This window comes from Lates calcarifer, linkage group LG6 (genome assembly GCF_001640805.2).
Source record: "Lates calcarifer isolate ASB-BC8 linkage group LG6, TLL_Latcal_v3, whole genome shotgun sequence".
In the NCBI taxonomy this organism is placed as follows: domain Eukaryota; kingdom Metazoa; phylum Chordata; class Actinopteri; family Centropomidae; genus Lates; species Lates calcarifer.
This window is the reverse complement of record NC_066838.1, coordinates 19,844,803-19,863,700: the sequence shown is the minus strand read 5'-3', so window position 1 is coordinate 19,863,700 and position 18,898 is coordinate 19,844,803. Positions and strand designations below refer to the sequence as shown.

The following is an 18,898-nucleotide window of genomic DNA, read 5'->3' as shown; positions in this document are numbered from 1 at the left end:
GCACTGCAATTTAGTGCATGCATTCTGAATAAAACTTTTAACTGTAACAACACTCCTGGGCATATTTCTGTCACATTTTCTTATTTTCTGTGATTAACCAGTTTTTATCCGAGTTTAGTGACTAAATCTCTCAGGAATTTTCAATAAAAATGTGCCAGTGTCCCTTTCAAGAGATTATAGTTAACAGTGTGTAACAGTAAAACAGCCATTTGCATACAATATAAAGCCTCAGAGGGGGAGCGCTACACATCTATACTTAAAGTTAATGAACACATTAGAGTAAGAGCCCATTTGGAGGTGTTTCTTTCAGTGTGTCCTTGGATTTTCAGAGCAGTAATTGAGCTTTAAAAAAAAAAGACATTATCGACTCTCTCTGCTGTGTGGTGCATTTCACAGAGGCAGCATAACACAGACAGTGATGTGGAGAACAGAGCCATTGTCCTCTACAGTCAGTTCCCACATAAGTTGCTTAACACAACATACCACCAGGTGGAGCAACAGTAGCAAGTGCACAAGGGACAATGTTTGGGGGTTAAACCCACACACATACAAAAATTGTATTTGGGTCTTAAACTACATTTCAAAATTAAAATGTCTAGTTTTTTTAAATTGTAGGTGTATACGATTTTTTGAAAAATGCCACGGTATAATAAAAAAATTATGTTTGTGCTTTAAGTGGTTGAAGACAAACAGTTGGATAATACATATTCTTTTTCTTTGATTCACAGTCTCCATCATTCTGCCACCAAACAAATAAGAAGAATGGAGCCATGAGGCTGAAAAACTAAAGACAAACAGACTAAACCACACACAGAATAGGACAGTCTTTTCAGTTCAGTGCATGAACTACGCCACCCCGGCACGAAACCAGATCGCCAGAGGCCCAATCTAAGACATCACAGTGATGTACAGCCTGGAGCTATAGTCCACTGACAATGCATAGGAGAATGATTTTTGTGACTCATACATGTAAATGAGCTTTATATTTAAGATGCTCTGTGTGTTTCAAAGCAGGAAATGAACCCTCGTTTCCACAAATCATTTTTGGTACTTCGCCATCCTCTTGAATCTACTTACTGTGGGATAAACTGTGATTCCTTTCTAACCACAGGGAACAATAAATCTTCCCTAATGCGCACTAAAAAAAAACAACAAAAAAACAGAAGAATTCTGGGGTAATGGCAGATATTTCATAGCTGTGTTTCAGTGGCATCTATTAGATACAAGCAGAAATAAATGGTGAATTCAATCTGATAAAACTTCACTCAAGGGTCCTGTTATTATTTGTAGATAATGTACTGTTTCATTTTATTTTGAGCTCTTTGTTCTATGTAAGATTTTGAAAAAATAGATCACCGGAGAGCTGACAGTGGATGACAGCTCTGATGTAGCCTATAGATAATGGTCAATTTTTTCACTGCTTCTCGATCAAAGCTAAATATAGCCTAATATGGCCTCCTAGTCAATACGCATTACAGTTTCCAATACAGCCACAAGAATTAATCTTAATATAGTCCTTCATTTGTTTTTGACGTCTGCTGTGTCTGATACACTACATCTCTGCCATAAAGGCAAACATGGTGGCCTGGCAAAGTGCCTCAGCTGCTCAGCAGTGGTCTGACAATTGTATAGAACAGAACAGCACAGAAACACAAACGCAATCTAGAGCAAATGAGGGAAATGGAGATATTTTCTGGCGACAGTCTCATCTTCTTCTGTCACAGGCGTACTCACTCTCAAACCTCACTATGAACAGACAGTAATAATGCATCAAGGTTGTGAAAACTCATAATTCACACAGCAGAAATCTATGCTGCATTAAATTCACTCTAACAGATGCTGTCTGTATCACAGTGGAGTGACTCACCGATCAGTCAATGGTAAGAGCATGAAATCTTGCCTGGGAGCTGAATGTGGAATGTTAACTGCACACATTTTCATTCCACCGTGTTGGTTTGCCACTTCTTATGTCTCTCTGACCTCCCATACGCTCTCTACAGTGCGAGAGCAGCCACTTATCTGAGTCAGTGTTCCTGGACGGGCACAGCAGTGTGCTGACAAATACACCAGCGCTTTACAACAGTGCAGCCTGCTGTAATTCATCCACCAGAGCTGACTGTAGCCCCACGTGTTCACGTCCTGTAGGCGCCACTGCTGACAAACTGACACACACCTACACACTGACACACCAACACACACTGACACACACATAAATGTGCTAAAACGCCCACCCACCCACCCATCCGCCGCACCAATGAAACGCTGTCAAGTGTTGAGCATCACGGGGGGCAGGATGAGAAAGAAATAATGTTCACAGTTCATGTAACTCTGTCACAGGTTCAGTGCATCTGACTGTCTGTGTGATGGTGGCCACCAGGCTCCTGCATAATTACAAGGTGAATGAATCCTTGGAGTGTGTGTGATGTTAGCAAATATGTGTTTCTGCTTCACACACACGCCACAGAGAGGCAATAACTGGCTGTGGGAATTATCCCAGAGACTGTTGCACAATCGCTGAGTGACAGGAGTGTTATGTCTCTTTCAGCAGCAGCTACACATACATGTGTGTGCATCAAAAGCATAACCTCCAATGGCCTCATACATACATAAGTACCATATTAGTTGCAGCTGGATTCCACTTATGCACTGTAGAGAGTGATCTTACAGTTGTTTGTGTATTCAGGTCGTGTAAGGGTCACTTGGAGGGTAAAAGCTCATGCAAACATTTAGTTGATTGCTGGATGAAGGTGAACTGAAAACCAGAGCCGCCATTAAACATTATGAAAAATGAGATTTGGCAACAGTAACAACAGTTGTTGTGGTTGAGGGTCTATACAAGGAGCCAAACATTAGAACCTGTCAGTGGACAAGGTCTTTCAGCGAGGAGCTCACTGTATGTGACTAGTCTACTATCTCAACAGTATTTGTTCAACCTATTATAAAAATCTTAGTAAAAACATTATGTGCAATATGAAACAAAAACAAAAGGGCTGAACAAAAAGACTGAAATTAGAACAATTTATACAAGGGGCACTACTTTCATGGTGGCGCAGGGAACAGCACAAAGGATGCTTTGACCGTTTGGTATTTTCCTGATCTTAAAATTTGCTTTGCCCATCTGTGTGGTATTTAATGCCAAGTGCAGTGCGCAAGGTACACAGGTGGGAGGAGAGGCACAAACAGATGGGAGGTTTATTAAAATAAGGCAACGTAAAATAAGTTGTTGGTATTTTGGTGAAAAAATGTGTCTTAGACACTGAGAGCAGAGATCTAAGAACTACATCTGTTTCGGGCATTACGTCACCCCGAGGCCAGTCTGTACATTTGGATTATGAGACTTTTTTTTTTTTTTTTGGCTGAAAACAGCTGCTGCAGCTAAGAAACCCATGCTGCAGTGAGAGGGAACCAAAACAGTAAAGTTGCTCACCACAAAACCAAAACAATGAGTCAAAAGATGCTACAAAGCTCTGAGGAGCTGAGGGGAGCTGCACAGTTAGGTGATAATTCTCTGTGGGTTCATCACTACTAGTGACTGCTTTCATATTACACACAGTCATTTCACCCAGTAGTAATATAAAAATATTGATTATAGCTGCTGAAAAGACCCAGCAGCAAAAACATCTTATTCACCAAAGAGAGATATACCAGGTGAGCAAGAAATACTTATTATTATGTATATAGGTATACAGTATAGATAAGTCAGATTTTTCTTTCACTGCAGTATATAAGTAGATAATTTTTTATTTTTTATTTTTTTCACTTAATCTGTTCTCAAATGTGTCTTCTTACATCAAGTTTTATTAAACCTTTCCGACTATATGACTCAAGGGGCCACTTAAATTATCAAGAGTAGCAGATTTAAATTAAATTACACAGTAACAGTGACATTGTACCCATTCCAAGCTACAGTGGACATACTATAGTCCACCACTACCTTTTTCTCCCACATCACTGTTTCACTATTACTCTATGAGATGTGTCATCTGGAGATACAGTGGAGAAGAGTGGTTTGGTTCAGGTTGATTCAGAGAATATTTTTTACGATGAAAGACGAAGATTTCTGTTACATCGAAACGTTGCTCTGTTATATTAAATTTGCCGGGAGCTTTCAGTACATTGTGCAGATCTTTTGTCTACTGTTTGCCTTCAGTTTGCTTTTTGATGCAGCATCTCTAGAAGTTTTTTTGGATGCATGTGCCCTATGCTCTGTTTGTCTTTGATTCAGAGATTAAAATAAATATAAAATACAATGGTAAGGGTTTAATTAGATGGTCAAATCACAGACTCGTTTACTACCGTAAAGTAGTCCTGTTGCACTGGCTGTTATACTGCATACATGTGCATGCGGGACATCTAATTTGGCTCTTATACTTTCACATAATTGTGTTATAAAATCAAAGCCAGATGACAAACAATAAACAAGCCCAAATGTTACTGAGGCAAGCAGAGTAATGTTCATTGTTGGAAGATGAGAGAGACTTTCCAAGTACCTTGTTGTTATGTAATGTTGTTTCTGAATCTTGCTGTGGAAAAAAAAAGCCCAGTGGGAAAAGTATTATTAATAGTATTCTTTAGGCTATGCATCAGATTTTCAGCTGTCAGGGTAGAGACGTTGTGGATAATTAGGACACTTCTGGCCGAACTGGTAAAAACATTGGGGACAAGCGTGACATGTTGCTTGTTGCTGGGCAAGAGAGTAAAATAATTTTTAATTCCTTCCTGCTGCAGTATACTGAGATGTTCCATTTTTGTCATTCGATGGCATTAAAAAGTTAGATCCTGTTAAAAAATAAAAGCTGAATTCAATTATACATGAGTCACAGAACATGAATCAATTACAAAATTCAGTCACTTACATCACTTTTCAAGATCGTTGTGATTAACAGGCATGAAATTGTCTTTTGCTTTGTCTTGAAAACATTAATTTAACATGAAAACTTTAAAATATCAATAAAAATGGGCATGTAGGTTTTGCTAAACTGATAAAAGAAGACAAGCAGGGACAAAATGGCCAAAAGCCAAGAATTTAAAAGTAAATAAATAAATGAGTTTCAAGTTTTGCAGCCTCAGTATACTGTAGTGTTGAGGATGCTTCACACTAGTCAGACTAAGATAAAGGAGGGTGGAACAAACCTTTGCTATAGTCTCTTAAAGATGCTCTGTGAATTTCTTTTAGTAAAATAAAAAATGAAAGAAATAAAACCTAAAAAATGAAAAATAATGAATACAATCTGGGATCATTTTTACACTAGGTTTAGATTTAACAAATGGGGATGGTACTCTGAACATAAACGCACTTTGACAAAACAATAATCCTCACAGGACCAGTGAAATCGCTGCTACTTTGTCAAAACCCCCATCACTGGCCCGTCGGGAGGTGATGTCATGTACTCTGGCGCTGACATACGGCCCCTGTTAGATCTACACGAGACCCGCTAACAAGCAGAACCAAGAGTTGCTGGGCTGTGGTCCCACAGAGCCACCAAGCAGGCCTGTAATGAATGTCTCCTGTAGCTGTGCACTTCCCCTACAGTCCCCGGTGATGAGCATAGGGAGGGGACAGACAGTGAAGAAAGAGAGAGGTATCGATCTGGGTCTCGCTCCTTGTTCTAAGGGTGAATATACAGCTGCTGGGTATTGGCTTTTGCAGTCACCTTCAATAATCACCTTTTTTTTTCTCATTGCCTCTCATCCACTCTCTTTCAGCCACATGTCCAGTACATTTATATCATGACTCAATATGATTACTGACTGTGCAACTGTTAATATGAAGAATAAATTCTGCATTTCTTATACTGGTGCAAAAATACAGGCATCATGGGGAAGACTACTTTCAGATTCATTTAATAGGGTAGAGTGTTTGATAACCAGCTACTGCAAGCACAAAGTCCATGTTTACAGTATTAACACTTTAGATGAACCAGCACCATCCGTCATCCCCACTGTCTGGTGAGAATCTACTAATAGCTTGTTGCAAAGTTATGTCATCTGTGCTTCCTGTGGATAAAGTAAGTGTTGTTTTTTACTGTTGCAAGTGTTATTCTCTGCTGCCTGGGGAGATCAAGAGCAATGAGACCCCTTTCTGTGGACAACAGGGCTAATAAGCACAAGAACACAATGCTTTTCCATATATGTCTACTAAGGAGAATATTCTTAAAAATTAGATTTTTTAAACCTTTAATTGTGGCAATAAGCCTTTTTAAGTGACAGATCTGTGTCAAAATATTTAAGTTGAGCATTTTGACTCTCTACACCCCTGCACTTTTTGGTGCAGAGTTAAATGAGAGTATCTATACCGCCACATATATCTGTCTGTTAAATTTAAGGTTACAGCCAGCAGCCTTAGCCTTAGGAAACAGGAGGAAGCAGCAAGTCTTGCTCTGTCCACATAATGAAATCTGCCTTGCAGCACCTCGAAAACACATTACATCTCACTTGTTTAATCCAAATTTAATGTACCGGTGCAGTCCCCGTTCAAAATGTGCCTGTCAGTAGGGGCTGATTGCTTGGCCTGCATTAATCCAGCTTGCAGCTTGTTACTACTAGAACTGGCTGCTTCACTTCACTCCGATAGTGTCTGGGTGACGGCCAGTGTGAAAGTGCCACCAAAGTTGAGTTCTGACTTTTCTAAAACCCTGGTGTGTGTATGCTGTAAATTGTCTGGGCGCATAGTGTGGCTCTACCTTTTCCTAAATGTCAGGTGACATGCAGAAAAGCAATGTTTGAAGTTTTGAGGAGCCACTTGTCCAAAAAAGTTCACAGTCGATACTGCACTTCCTCGGGTCCACAACAATACACCAACAAAGTCTGAAGTCCATCAGCTGAGTGTTTGTCGAGAAAATCAAAAGACAGACAGACAGACAGACAGAGATTCCTACATTTATAGTAAGATATAGTGCTATATTGATATACACACAAAAACCTCAAATGACATGAATGCTCGCAACTTGTTAACATGTGATTCTCATCTTTACCCTCCAATACCATAGGATGTGAATGAGGCAACACATAGCCCCCCCCAACAATGGTGAATTATCATGTTTTAAAACTTTTTTTGTACAGATTAAGCTTACTTAAGTGTTAAAGATTAGACTTTAGAAGTGAAAGGGACAGATTTTGACGGTGAACAAAGCTTACTAACTAACTAACTGTTTCCCACTGTTTCCAGTCTTTGTGCTGCACGTGGTAAGTTCATATTTACCCCTAATTCTCCAATAGAAAACAAATAAGCGTACTTCCCAAAATGTCTAACTATTCCTTTAAAATGATCAAAACAGGCAAGGCCAATAAGTGCACATCCATTACACTCAAATAACACCCCACCCTCCTTCTCTTCTGTTTCCGTGTTGCTGAAAAGGCCAAGTCCATAACCAGGAGGGATGAACATCACATATGAGTTATACAACAAGAATTCTTTTTGTTTTAGCCCTGATTCCACAATGCTTTTTCTTCTGAAAGTATTATCAGAAACATTGAGCTTCCATTAAGCTGGACGCTAAAGATAAAGATATAACAAAGTGATTCTGACAGTGTGGCTGTATGTATCTACTAAGCAATTCATTGTTTAACCTCAGGGGCCATATCATGGAGACATTTTTCTTTGTAGAGGGGATTTAACTGCCAAATGTTGGTCAATCACATTAAAGGAAGAAGCAGAGGTCAGTAAAATGGTTAGAAGAAAGAATCGACTGCTGTGAGACATGTTTTGAGTACCCTGTTTGTTTATGTGGTAAGACTATGGGACAGATAGATAGTCCAGCAGATGGGGGGTTTATGTTTAAAGCACAAGCTAGAGCAGCCAGCCTGTATTGACTCTAGATGTGGAGTTATCCAAAACACCTGCTTATCTCATTCACTGACTGGCTTGTCAAGGAACTTTGTTGATGGCATGTAAGCACGCCTACCAAAATCTGAAAGCATTTTCCTTTTACATTGTTGAACATGGGCAATGTTGCTCTCAAAATGTGAAGCCTGCTGAAATATTCAGAGCTAGAAGCATTTGACGTTCATAGGATTCTCATCAGTGCTTTGCCCATTAAAGCGATCCCACTGCACCGCTCTCCCTCGTTCACCACTGCACGCACTGAAGTGTAATTAGAGAGAGAGGTTGCACATTTCCCTTGGGCAATTTACCATCCTCACTGTACTGCTGCTGGTTCCTTTCTGTATGTTTTCATTTGGCAACATCTTGTGCCAGAGCTTCAGCACTGCCTGACCACAAAGATCCAGTTCAGTGACTCTGCAAGATTGAATGCATGGCATGGTGCTGGATAGAGGGCGAATATTTATGGGTTCAATTTAAAATTTAAAAAATGGCTGTAATCCTAATATTGGCTCATTGGATAGCCATGCAATGGTGTATGAATGTAGAGAGGCGTAAATCACCACCATCACTTGTTAGTAAGATTAGACTATTAATAAGATAATAGACCTAACAGCAAAAGGTAAATTCTAGACTTGAAAGGAAAAAAACATGATGTTGCATGTGTTCATCTCTGTATTTCTGCCTTCATAAAGCAGAACTGTAGCAGAAGCTGTAGGGCATGTGTTGAGAGCTGTGAACTTCCCTCCCTGATAAAATGACTTTGACACTGTATTGGTCTCAGGCGAAACAAGACATAAAGTACCCAATAAGCTGCACGCGTTAACCTCTGCAGTCATGTGCTGTTGTGTCATGCATGCTAAGCAAGCACAGCCCAGTGTTACACTGTTAAAACATGCTACCCATACATTCAGCACAGTGCCTGGGCCCTGGGGAATTATTGCATGCTATTGGTTAGTGGCTGGCAGGGTGAATCCTCCACCAGCGCTCGTTTAAAATGCTGTCAAAGCTTTAATAGTCCCAGGGGCTCAGGCTTAGAGAGGAAATGCTTCAGTCTACTCTGGAAACAGAAAAGGCATTACAAACAGTACTATGCCAAAGGAAGTAATACAATTGCTTTGTTTGAGCTTTGTTTGAGTTTTAAACTAATCTGCTCTCTGGCACGTTGCTGTGCACAACTGTATCGTAATAGCCCTTTGCATTTCCAACCCATTTTCAAACTATCAGGGTTAATTCTTTGCAGGCTGGATTAAATCTATCCGCCTGATCGAGAGCTGTGTGGTGTGGGGTTTATCTCGTTCAATGCTAGCTGACCCCCTAAGTGGGACTTTCTCCAATATGGAGCAGGACAGTGACCTTAAATCGGCTAAACATGTGCACATAGAGTAAAATAATGAACCTCATTGCTGGTGTGCACTCAGGTCAGGAATTTTCTGCATCGTTTTCTTCATGAAGGCAAGAGAGACTCCTCATGTTGAGTAAAAACATGCCCCGAAAATTGACCTATGATGTAATTATTCAAGTCTAAAGAGCAACATATTGCTACTATGGTGGTTTGCAGTTGCATTGCCATAAACCACAACAGCTTTGGCTAGATCATATTCCAGCCTGGGGTGTCATATTAAATGGATTTCTCAAAGATAGTCCCATGTAAATCCTATGGGAGGCGAGATCAGGGCAGGCGCACAGCAGTTGTCCCTAGCTGCTCAAATTGGCCCCGGCACTAGAAACAAGATGAAATTAATATGCTGTTTTGCTCTCTGTAGTGTGAAGGGATTAGAGCATCCAACAGTATCAGGATTTAGGATTCAGTGTGTACTGCACATGACCATGTGGAGCAGTTCAACTGCAGCAGCCGTGGTCAGGCAGTGTAGAGAGGAGGGCTGGAGGAGGAACACATCTGTCAATTAAGAGCCACACTTAAACAGGAGCAGGAACTGTTGTGAGGATTACACCAAGGTCATATTGAATATGCGCAGATATTTTTTTCTAAAAAGAGCTGCAAAGTGGTCTAATTAGAGTGAACATCAAAGCTTATACAGCCAGCAATGGGAGTAATAGGATCAGAAGAAGCCACTGGATCACATTCATAACTATTAGTGTTGAATGTTAGGTCAGCATGGTTAGACATCCAAGTCCTTTATTTGGGCAAAAATCAAGAACAAAATCCACAAAGGAAACATAAAAAATAAAATTTATTTATCAATTCTTAATACTGAAACAAAGATAAAAATGCAAATAAGTCAACATGCTCTAAGCTTCCCTTATTGTTATGCCTTAACCCTGACCACCAGCACAACCTCTTGCTACACTGCCCCAATCCAAACTGACGTTGACAAATCATCCAGCCTGCAAATGATTCCTTCACACCCTCCAATGAATTATCTGTACATCAGCATCATCTGTGGCAGTGAGGTCACTAGAGGACAATAATTTCCCTCTCCGCCAATAGCTCTTGCTGTCCATTTGCACATGTAATGTGTTTGGTGAGGTAATAACCCATTCCAGTGGTGGATCAGGTCTCCCATATCTGTCATTGAAGGTGACCTGGAAGAACCAAACCAAAATGTGCAACCTCTCTGAACTACAGTGTGAGAGAGCGTCTTAACTGGAGTAGTTTAGTGTTGAGGAAATGTAAGTAAACTAAACTTAGGATTTTTAAATCAAGTTCGGACACTGAATTCATCCCTAAGTCACTCGTCTGGAGCCACACACTGCCAGCAGAGTTGAGCACAAAGATAACTGCAGTAGAGAGGGGTCGATCTCCCCTTCACATGCTCTGTAACAAAAACATCTGACTCACATGCATTCAGTGAGGAAGAGGATACTTCAGATGCGGGAACTCCATCTAGCTCCTTGGTGGCCACAACTGCAGGACAAAAGAAAGAAAAAAAAAAACAGTTAAACTGATAAGAACATTGCCCGAGCATCAGACACATTCAACAACAAATATTTGAACAGAGTCATTGCCACTGGTGGATGAAACAGACCCTCTTTTTCACCAGCAGTGAGAGCAGGCTGGTGATAGGACCCTTAGGACTATGAAGATTCAACAGAGGGAGCATTGGTCACCCAGCAAGAGGACAGGTTGGGGGCCAGAGAGATGCACAATGACTGAGGCCACAGCTCTGCCCTTGTCTGTCCTCTTGGGAATAAACCCCATGCCTTGTCAAAGTTAGGATATTTCAGCTCTTTTTTTAAAAAAAAAAAAAAAGAAAAGAAAAAAAAAAGACACTGTGTGGTGTAATGCAGCCCATGGCAACTGCAACATCCTTGGTCATTACAGTTTTCTGTCCTGCACAAGCTGGAGACCCCATTTAACTTCATTGCTGACAGGGAGACAAGGACACTAAACAGCTCCAGCTTGTTAGCTGCAGTGTCACCATGAACATTTTGTATCCTACTGACTTTTCGTCATTGGCCAGTGGTGTGGTGAGCTTCCTACTCCGTCAGCAATAAGTGGGCAACAAGCACATCATCTAATTGGAGGAGTATCCTGGCACAAAAAGTGTGGCCTGGAATTTTTTGTCTGATTAAAACTGATGGTGGGAGACCTGAAAGATGCAAGCCCCAGCCGTCATCTTTAAAACATTCTCAGATCTTGTTGAGTACGTGTCACAGACACCCTTTAGCAGCGATGACGGACTAGCAGTGGAAGCTGAATACTGTGCCCTGCCAATGTGGGCAGTGCTCGTCTCACAGATGACGCACTGTAGCTCCATCTTGGGAGAGTGCTGGGAGTTATTCCATTGCTACTGCTGCCATCTCACTGCTGACAAAGCTCATCACTCAGTACTCTACAGCTGGTCTGTGATCCCATGCATGCTTGACACCAAGGCACATGAAGCAGAGTAAATGTGGATCAACGGAAGCAAACAAGATGGGGGCATGATGGGCAGTGTTTAGCCACTGGAGTGTCAGACTAATTTATCCTTGACTATGCTGCCATCTTGGAGCTAAGATGAGTGGCTAAGCCTATGGAGCAGGCAGAGTGAAAATAGAACATCTGTCTGTGGGTTTAGATGCTGTACTTTAAGCTTCCAGCAGCTGGAGGTTAAGTTTATCATGCACAGATTTTCTTTGCATTTCTTCAATTTATTTCAGTTTATAAAAGTATCCAGGGTCACGTGTATATGCATACTGTAAATTCACAGGTCACAATGTGCTTACTAACACACTGAGATATTATTAGTACAGTAGAGCATCTACATATTTAACTTCCCCAGTGATAAAGGGAAGAGCTGTTTCATTATGAAAGACAAAGCCTTTTATAATTAAAGCCGTAAGAGTAGAATAAAACAGAATGGAATGGGATCAAGGCATAAAATAAAATAACTAAGGCTTCACTCTTCATCTACAGACAGTAAGACATCTTAAATCCATAGTCAGAAATATAAAGTACGGTGTAGGACTGTGCTGCTGCACAGTTCTGAGAGTACTCTTCTGATAGGAAGTATACTGTACTAAAGATAGAAGAAATATAGCTAAATTTGAAATCAAAATTCATTTTGGACACTTAAACCACATTAGAGAATTATGTGACCACCAGCCACACACATACACAGTATATATGTTAACATTCCAACTGTGTTTCTGAGAAATTGCGTTTTAGTTAGTCTGATACGTCTAACACTGCATTACCCACAACCCTAAGGGCTGTTACTATGGCAACAGCACTGGCCAAAGGCACAAAATTCTCCTGACCAACGACTAGTTGAGCACTATTTCAGTGATTCTGACACCTTAGGTAATCAAAGAGTGCACAGCCTCACTGATACTGAGGTGAAGAAAGTAGTAGAAAAGAGAGACAATCACCTGAGACCAATACATGTGGAGCAGCGCAGCTAAACACGTGTCAACTCACTGGACATGTCAGGGCCAGCATGAAGGACAAGAGTTACAGGGTTATGGTGAGCTACAGCTAAAAATCAGATTTCTTCTTGTTACATAGGTGTTTTGATGTGGGTGTTTCGTATCTAATTTTTGGTGTTATTTTTGGATTATTTATAATTTGGAATTTCAGTATTTCATTGTTTGTTGTTTTATGCTGTATGTCTTTTTTTTTAAGATCTTGGGACTATGTTGGATTTTTCTATATCTGCAAGCAATAAAAAATCACGTCATATCGTGTAATCATGTTTTTTTAAATGTACTGTTGGTCGCTTATTCAACAAACTAAGGAGCAGGACATGATGTGTGTTTGGAAGTTTGATAAGAAGGAGAACACTGCTGCTCACTGCAAAGATTTGATCTCTATGAAAATATCTACATAAACAGAGGGCAAATAGTATTATAAACTAATGCAAAAATAGAGGATGAAATCACGAAACCACGAACATTTCTTCCTCTCAACCAGGGCAGGTCGTTTACAGAGATGATAGATGTGTATGCTGTGTGCATTAAATTTTAGTAGGACTTCGGAGGAGCTGAGGGGATGACAGACCAAAGCAGAGGACAGGTTTCTACTGCTTCATCTGCAGCCAGATGGCCCAGTGTTGCAGCTTTTAAAAGAAAAGCAGAAGGGAAGTGAGAGTCCATTCCTGTGGGACTGTTTAATGCTGTAGGACAGAGCGCTGAGCTGGGTCCCGTCTCCTGGGTACTCTTGTCTCCCAGAGCCTGCTGCTGGGCACAGACACAGAGCCGTGAGCTGTGAAAAGGTGTGTGGGCCACAGGATCACAGCAACTATTAAAGGCAATCACAGCATTGAGTAAATTACTGTTATCAGTGAAACATTTTGAACCAGCTGAGACATCTGGATGCGCTGACGCCGCTAAGTGACTGAAGAATTTTCCTTTGATCCTCTTTGAGGATCTGAACTGCCCATCAATGTAACCTTTATAGGTCAGCTGAAGGTTGTTAAGTTGCTGCTCTTGCTGCAATTTCACATTTCTCTACAATTCAAGCTGATGTTGGTGGAATCTCACCACCACACAGAGGATGTAGTGGGTACCCTGGTTTCCTGATGATTAGAGTGTTTGTTTAGGATTTTGCATTTTGCTGGATACGTGGACATGGAAGGATTACTGAACAGCCCTACTGGGCACAGGCCCAGGGGCCCATGGAGTCAGGAACACACACTCTATTTGGAGTAACTGCAAACTTTTGTTTTTGGGAAGTAAATTAAACAACTATAAAGAGACTCAAAATCATTACACAGACCAAACAGAGCATGCAAAAAGGCCACAAAGAGACATAAAACAGCAACAAAAAGATAGACAGTGACCAAAAAGAGACACAAAATGACTGATCATGATGGTAGTATGCATGAATGCCAGCAGCTGATGCAAAATGACCAAAACGACACACAAAACAAGCACAGAGAGCTAAAAGGACAAGACATCTCTTTAAACCTGTGGCCTGTTGTCTCACAAACCATTGATGTATCTGGATACTTGTGAACTAAAATCTTTGAGTTTAATATTAGAAGCTACAGTACAAGCGTGTATATACGTATGATGAATCGAAGCTTTGAGCTGCTGGTAGTTTAATCCTATTTTTCATTTGTTACATTCTTCCATCAAGGTGCTTACAGTCAAGTGCACATCTACTGTTAAGACAATTCTCACTTATTTAACAGCCATTTGTTTTATTATTCAAAGATGTGACGCTAATTAAAGTTACACATGGAGAACAATGACTCCTTCCTTCTGCTGTTTGGGAACAGTCCAACTTACTCTTACACAGAAAGAACACAATATCATGTTTGTGAAGGAAAAAATCAGTTAAGAAATGTCTTAGTATTCACTGGACATTTTTCAAGTAGTATTTCTCCAGGGGAAAAAAAATTGATTTGTGAAACATTCATTCACTTACTATGTTATGGTAAAAACACTGAATGATAAGGAATACCCATAAGAAATAATATTTCTTTATCTAAGTGGTAAAGGAAAAGACAGTTAATACATGGCAGTAGAAAGTGTTGAGACTGAGCACAACAAACAATAGCACACGGCATATTTTATATCTATATTATGTGCTCACAGACATAAACAGCAATATCCCCAATTCATTTAACTCTAGTCTGTGTATAATTTCTCTCTTTATGACTCTGTGACTGACAGTGATATCAAACATTCACATCATTGAGTGAGCACAGAGTAGAGTCTTAACATTCATCTCAGAAGTGTATTACTGATTCTCACATTGTCACCAACACAAACAGCCATGGGATTGTGTGGTCGAGTCACAATACTTGTGACAACAATGACAAACGCTTGGCTTGCTCCGAGCTCCAAGCATCATATCATCACAAAACAATTCCACCAACAATGCTCGAGCCTTGACAACAGCATTCTACTTCTCGCTGAACAAAAAAAAATTACAAAAGGTTCCAAATATGCAGGACGTTTTATTTAGCAAAGACCGACACTAAAAACTCTTCAAATGTGCATCTCAAGCTCCTCAGAGATTTGAGTTTTTATGAAGGTTGTCCATCTGTGGCTGCATGTATTTGTGCCTTCTGTTCTTTACATAGAAACCTGCTTCATGTTGACACACAGAACAATCAAATCTCTACCTGGATAAATTCAGTGTCGAGTATGGTATGGTATGATTCCTGACTTTCAGATTGATGTCTGCCAAAACCATGCAGGCAAATAGTATTCTCTGCTACTGTAGCTATAATCAATGTATTTATATTAAAATGGATCACGTGACTACACGTGTGTGAAAGCACTCACTCGTACAGATGATGGCTCAATTTTGCTGTTCTGATTCACTCTGGCTGCTCTTGTAGCAGCTCTAAAAACCCACTGCACACTTCCTGCTCAGCACCAGACAGTAGACAGACACGCAAAGTTAGTCATTGCAGTGAAGCATTTGGCAACAAAAGAGCATCAGAGGGTGGTAGAGACCAAAAACAGAGCTAACAGGAGAGTGAGTATTGGTCTAGTGGCCTAAAACTCCAGACTGAAGCTAATGTTCCTTCGGCTTTGCAGGATGTGTAAATAAGTAACAGCTAATATACTAATATTATCAACTTGAAAGGTGACAGTCTGTCAGTGTTGTGATAGCAGTATGTTTCTGTTTCTGTCCCCAAGGTGGCTGAAAATCACCTATTGCAGGTTTACGTAATGTTGGGATTCTAACTTTTTCAATTTCTGTATCTGTGGGCAGATCACCACAAACAAGAAAATTCTGTTTATTTATTTGAGTTATTTATAGACAATAATAAAAAGTGTCAAATGTTAAACCTGCATTAATTGATTTTTGAAGTTGTTGTGGCCAATGTGTTTTCAAACTGTTGCTTATCACACATCCAGCAGACAAAGTCAAAATACTGTATACACTCTGCTTGTAGCCTTGGTGTGGCCTCCACTCCTCAGGGATATACAATATATACAGCTTAGGACCCTAAAACCAAAACACTGATCTTAAGGATGCTAAAATGATCCATAGAGATGAGAGGAACTGCACTGTCAGGTGATAAATAGATGAGATAGATAAGTCAGATTTATTGTACTGCACACATCTGACAGAGTCAAGGTAAGACAAAAAAAATATTCTTGTACATTTCAAGTCATAGTTTCAGAAAAAAACCCACAGTAAACTTTCTAACTCTGGCAACAAAATAAATTGCCCTTGAAGAAAAAGCCTATGCAGATATAAAGAGACGTAAGAGTGTTGTTGATGCTTGTAGCCAAAGTGAGGTTGATCAATACATTACACATACAAATGGACTAAAAGTGTCAATTGCATGGAGTGATAATTTAAGCAAAAGCCTCACTGGCACTGATGTGATCCTTCAAGGTAGCACGTGGTCACACTGTAAGTAAATGAGGTCTAATTGGCAGAGTGACCCACAGACCGGGCATTTGTTCAACTGCTACTTTATCCGATAAGGAAGTGTCGGAGCCGAGGGTGAGATAGCGCGGATGAGTGCTAAACCTGTGACTGATGAACACGGAGCAGGCTGCATTTCTCAGAGTACCCTCTACTGGAAGGACACTCATTTACCAGATTGATGGGGTGCTTTATTGCCTGCCACCTCTCTTCCTTCTCTCTCACCATCCCCAATCTCCTCCCTCTCTCTTATACCTATTTCTCTCTTTATCTCCTCCTCCTACCATTCTCCTTTGTCACACACACACACACACACAAACACATACTGTAAATTCATACACACTCTCCTCCTGCTGTCTGTTCTCCTTTCTCTACACACACACAATCTTCTTCTGGTCCTGTGATTGCTTTGCAGAAGGACAATGAGGCTCTCCTAACCTCTTTCACACCTCCACCACAACACTGGTGTCAGTTTTGAACAACAGGCAACACACACACAAACACACGCGCAGACAAGCAAGTGCTATAACCTGTCCAGATTGCAATTAAACCATTACACTTATGGTTTTAACTACAGCTGGAACTAACAGTGACTTTCAATACAATTAATCTGCCAATTTTTAAAATTTATTTAAAGGTACCCTGTGACACTTTTTTTCAACACTAGTAGCATTATGGATCAGTGTTTTTGTGAGCGTGCAGACATGCGCGACTCAGACAACATCTCTGCCATTTATTTCATATAAATCCGCTGATCGACAGGTGGTGATGATACACCAACAAACACAACAAGGCACAAGAAAGGGCAGGGAAGAAGAAGATGGCTGGCAAGAAAACATAGATAAAAAATAATGTATGTTTCAAAATTCAAAAGAAAGAAAGAAAAAAGAGTTAAGAAATCTGTTTAACATATTTGTTAGGCTGCAAGGATATTCACAGTGCATTTTGGTGAGTAACACTGAATATAAACTAAAACATTTTTTTTAAAAGGAAAATGCATAGGGCTCCTTTAATCATTTGGTGGCGAAAAATCCCTAATTTCACAGAGCTCAGGGTGTCATCTTCATGTCAGTCAGTCCCGACGTTCAATTTAAGAATGTCACACCTGAGAGTAGATAATATTTGACATTTGTGGTTAGATTAAAGCAGCTATAATCAATATTTTACATTAACAACAGATTACATGGCTATGTGTAGTAACAAAGGGGTTGCTCATAGTCACAAACAAACAGAGAATTATCACTCAACTCTGTTGCTCCTCTCAGCTCAATGGAGCATTTTTGCATTTTTCTTCTACAGCAACTGTCTATAGCTCTGATAAATCTATTGTATGCCACCTGCACAACACCAAATAGCACACAGACAAAGTCATCTACTAGCTGGTGAACATGGTGGAGCTGAAGCAGTCCAAAAGGTCAGGGAGGCCGATGTCCTGCAGTCAGCCACATCAGCTGAATCACATGGAGCAAAAAGCAAAGGAGCAAATGGTCTAAAGCAAACACACAAAATACTTATCTCTGAAAATATACTTACTGATAAAAGTGCAAATATATTCTCACGACATGAATACTGATGTTTTCACTGTAAGGGTCTTTTTTTTCGCTCTTCTTTTTTCCAGCACAGCTTTTGTAGTCAGTGTCAGTGGTGATCTCACATGGCAAATCAAATCAGTGATCAGCTGGAAAACCACTGCCTCATGCATAAGTAAAGACCACCCCCTGGCCCTTGTGCACGCTACACACCTGATGTCACACACACACGTACAAAACACAAACACTAAAGCCATTATCTAACCACCTCAAAGCGCTGTTTGCACACGTATGATAACTTATTCATATGAGGGAACATGCATAGAAGCAGACCATAAATTGCAGGTGACATATGGATTTTACCCCCCCCCCCTCCAGAGAAAAGTGTTGGTGAGACTATCACATGGCTGCACAGACGTGGCAGTCAATGCCACTGAGCTCATTGCCCCTGGCTGACCTGAGAGAGGCCAAGGACAATAAGTGATGAGTGAGTATGTTTCTGACCCTGAAGAAACTCACTATAATACAGCAACTGCACACTATCAAGTGTTTCACTCCCCTCTCCTTCCTCACTCTTTCTATCTGCAGTACTACACAGTCTGACTCACCAGCTGCTCTCAATTGTATCCACACTGGCTGGGGTAAGACAATGCAGGTTTTGTTTTCTTTTTGTTAAGTCTGTTTGTTGTCAAAAGAGGCATGAGGTAGCAGATACAAGCACTGTTTTTTTAGAATGTGGCCCTTTCTCAAACCTTGGTGATTAAG

General features: G+C 40.4%; 1 protein-coding gene across 1 annotated transcript in view; it reads right to left on the bottom strand.

The window, feature by feature from the left end:
• dlgap4a (discs, large (Drosophila) homolog-associated protein 4a) overlaps positions 1-18,898 on the bottom strand; it is an 80,946-nt gene that overhangs the window by 24,642 nt on the left and 37,406 nt on the right. The window contains exon 2 of the mRNA XM_051071325.1: positions 10,626-10,691. Within this exon, the coding sequence (XP_050927282.1) occupies positions 10,626-10,631 (6 nt within the window). The 5' untranslated portion in view covers positions 10,632-10,691. The remainder of the gene's footprint in view (positions 1-10,625; positions 10,692-18,898) is intronic.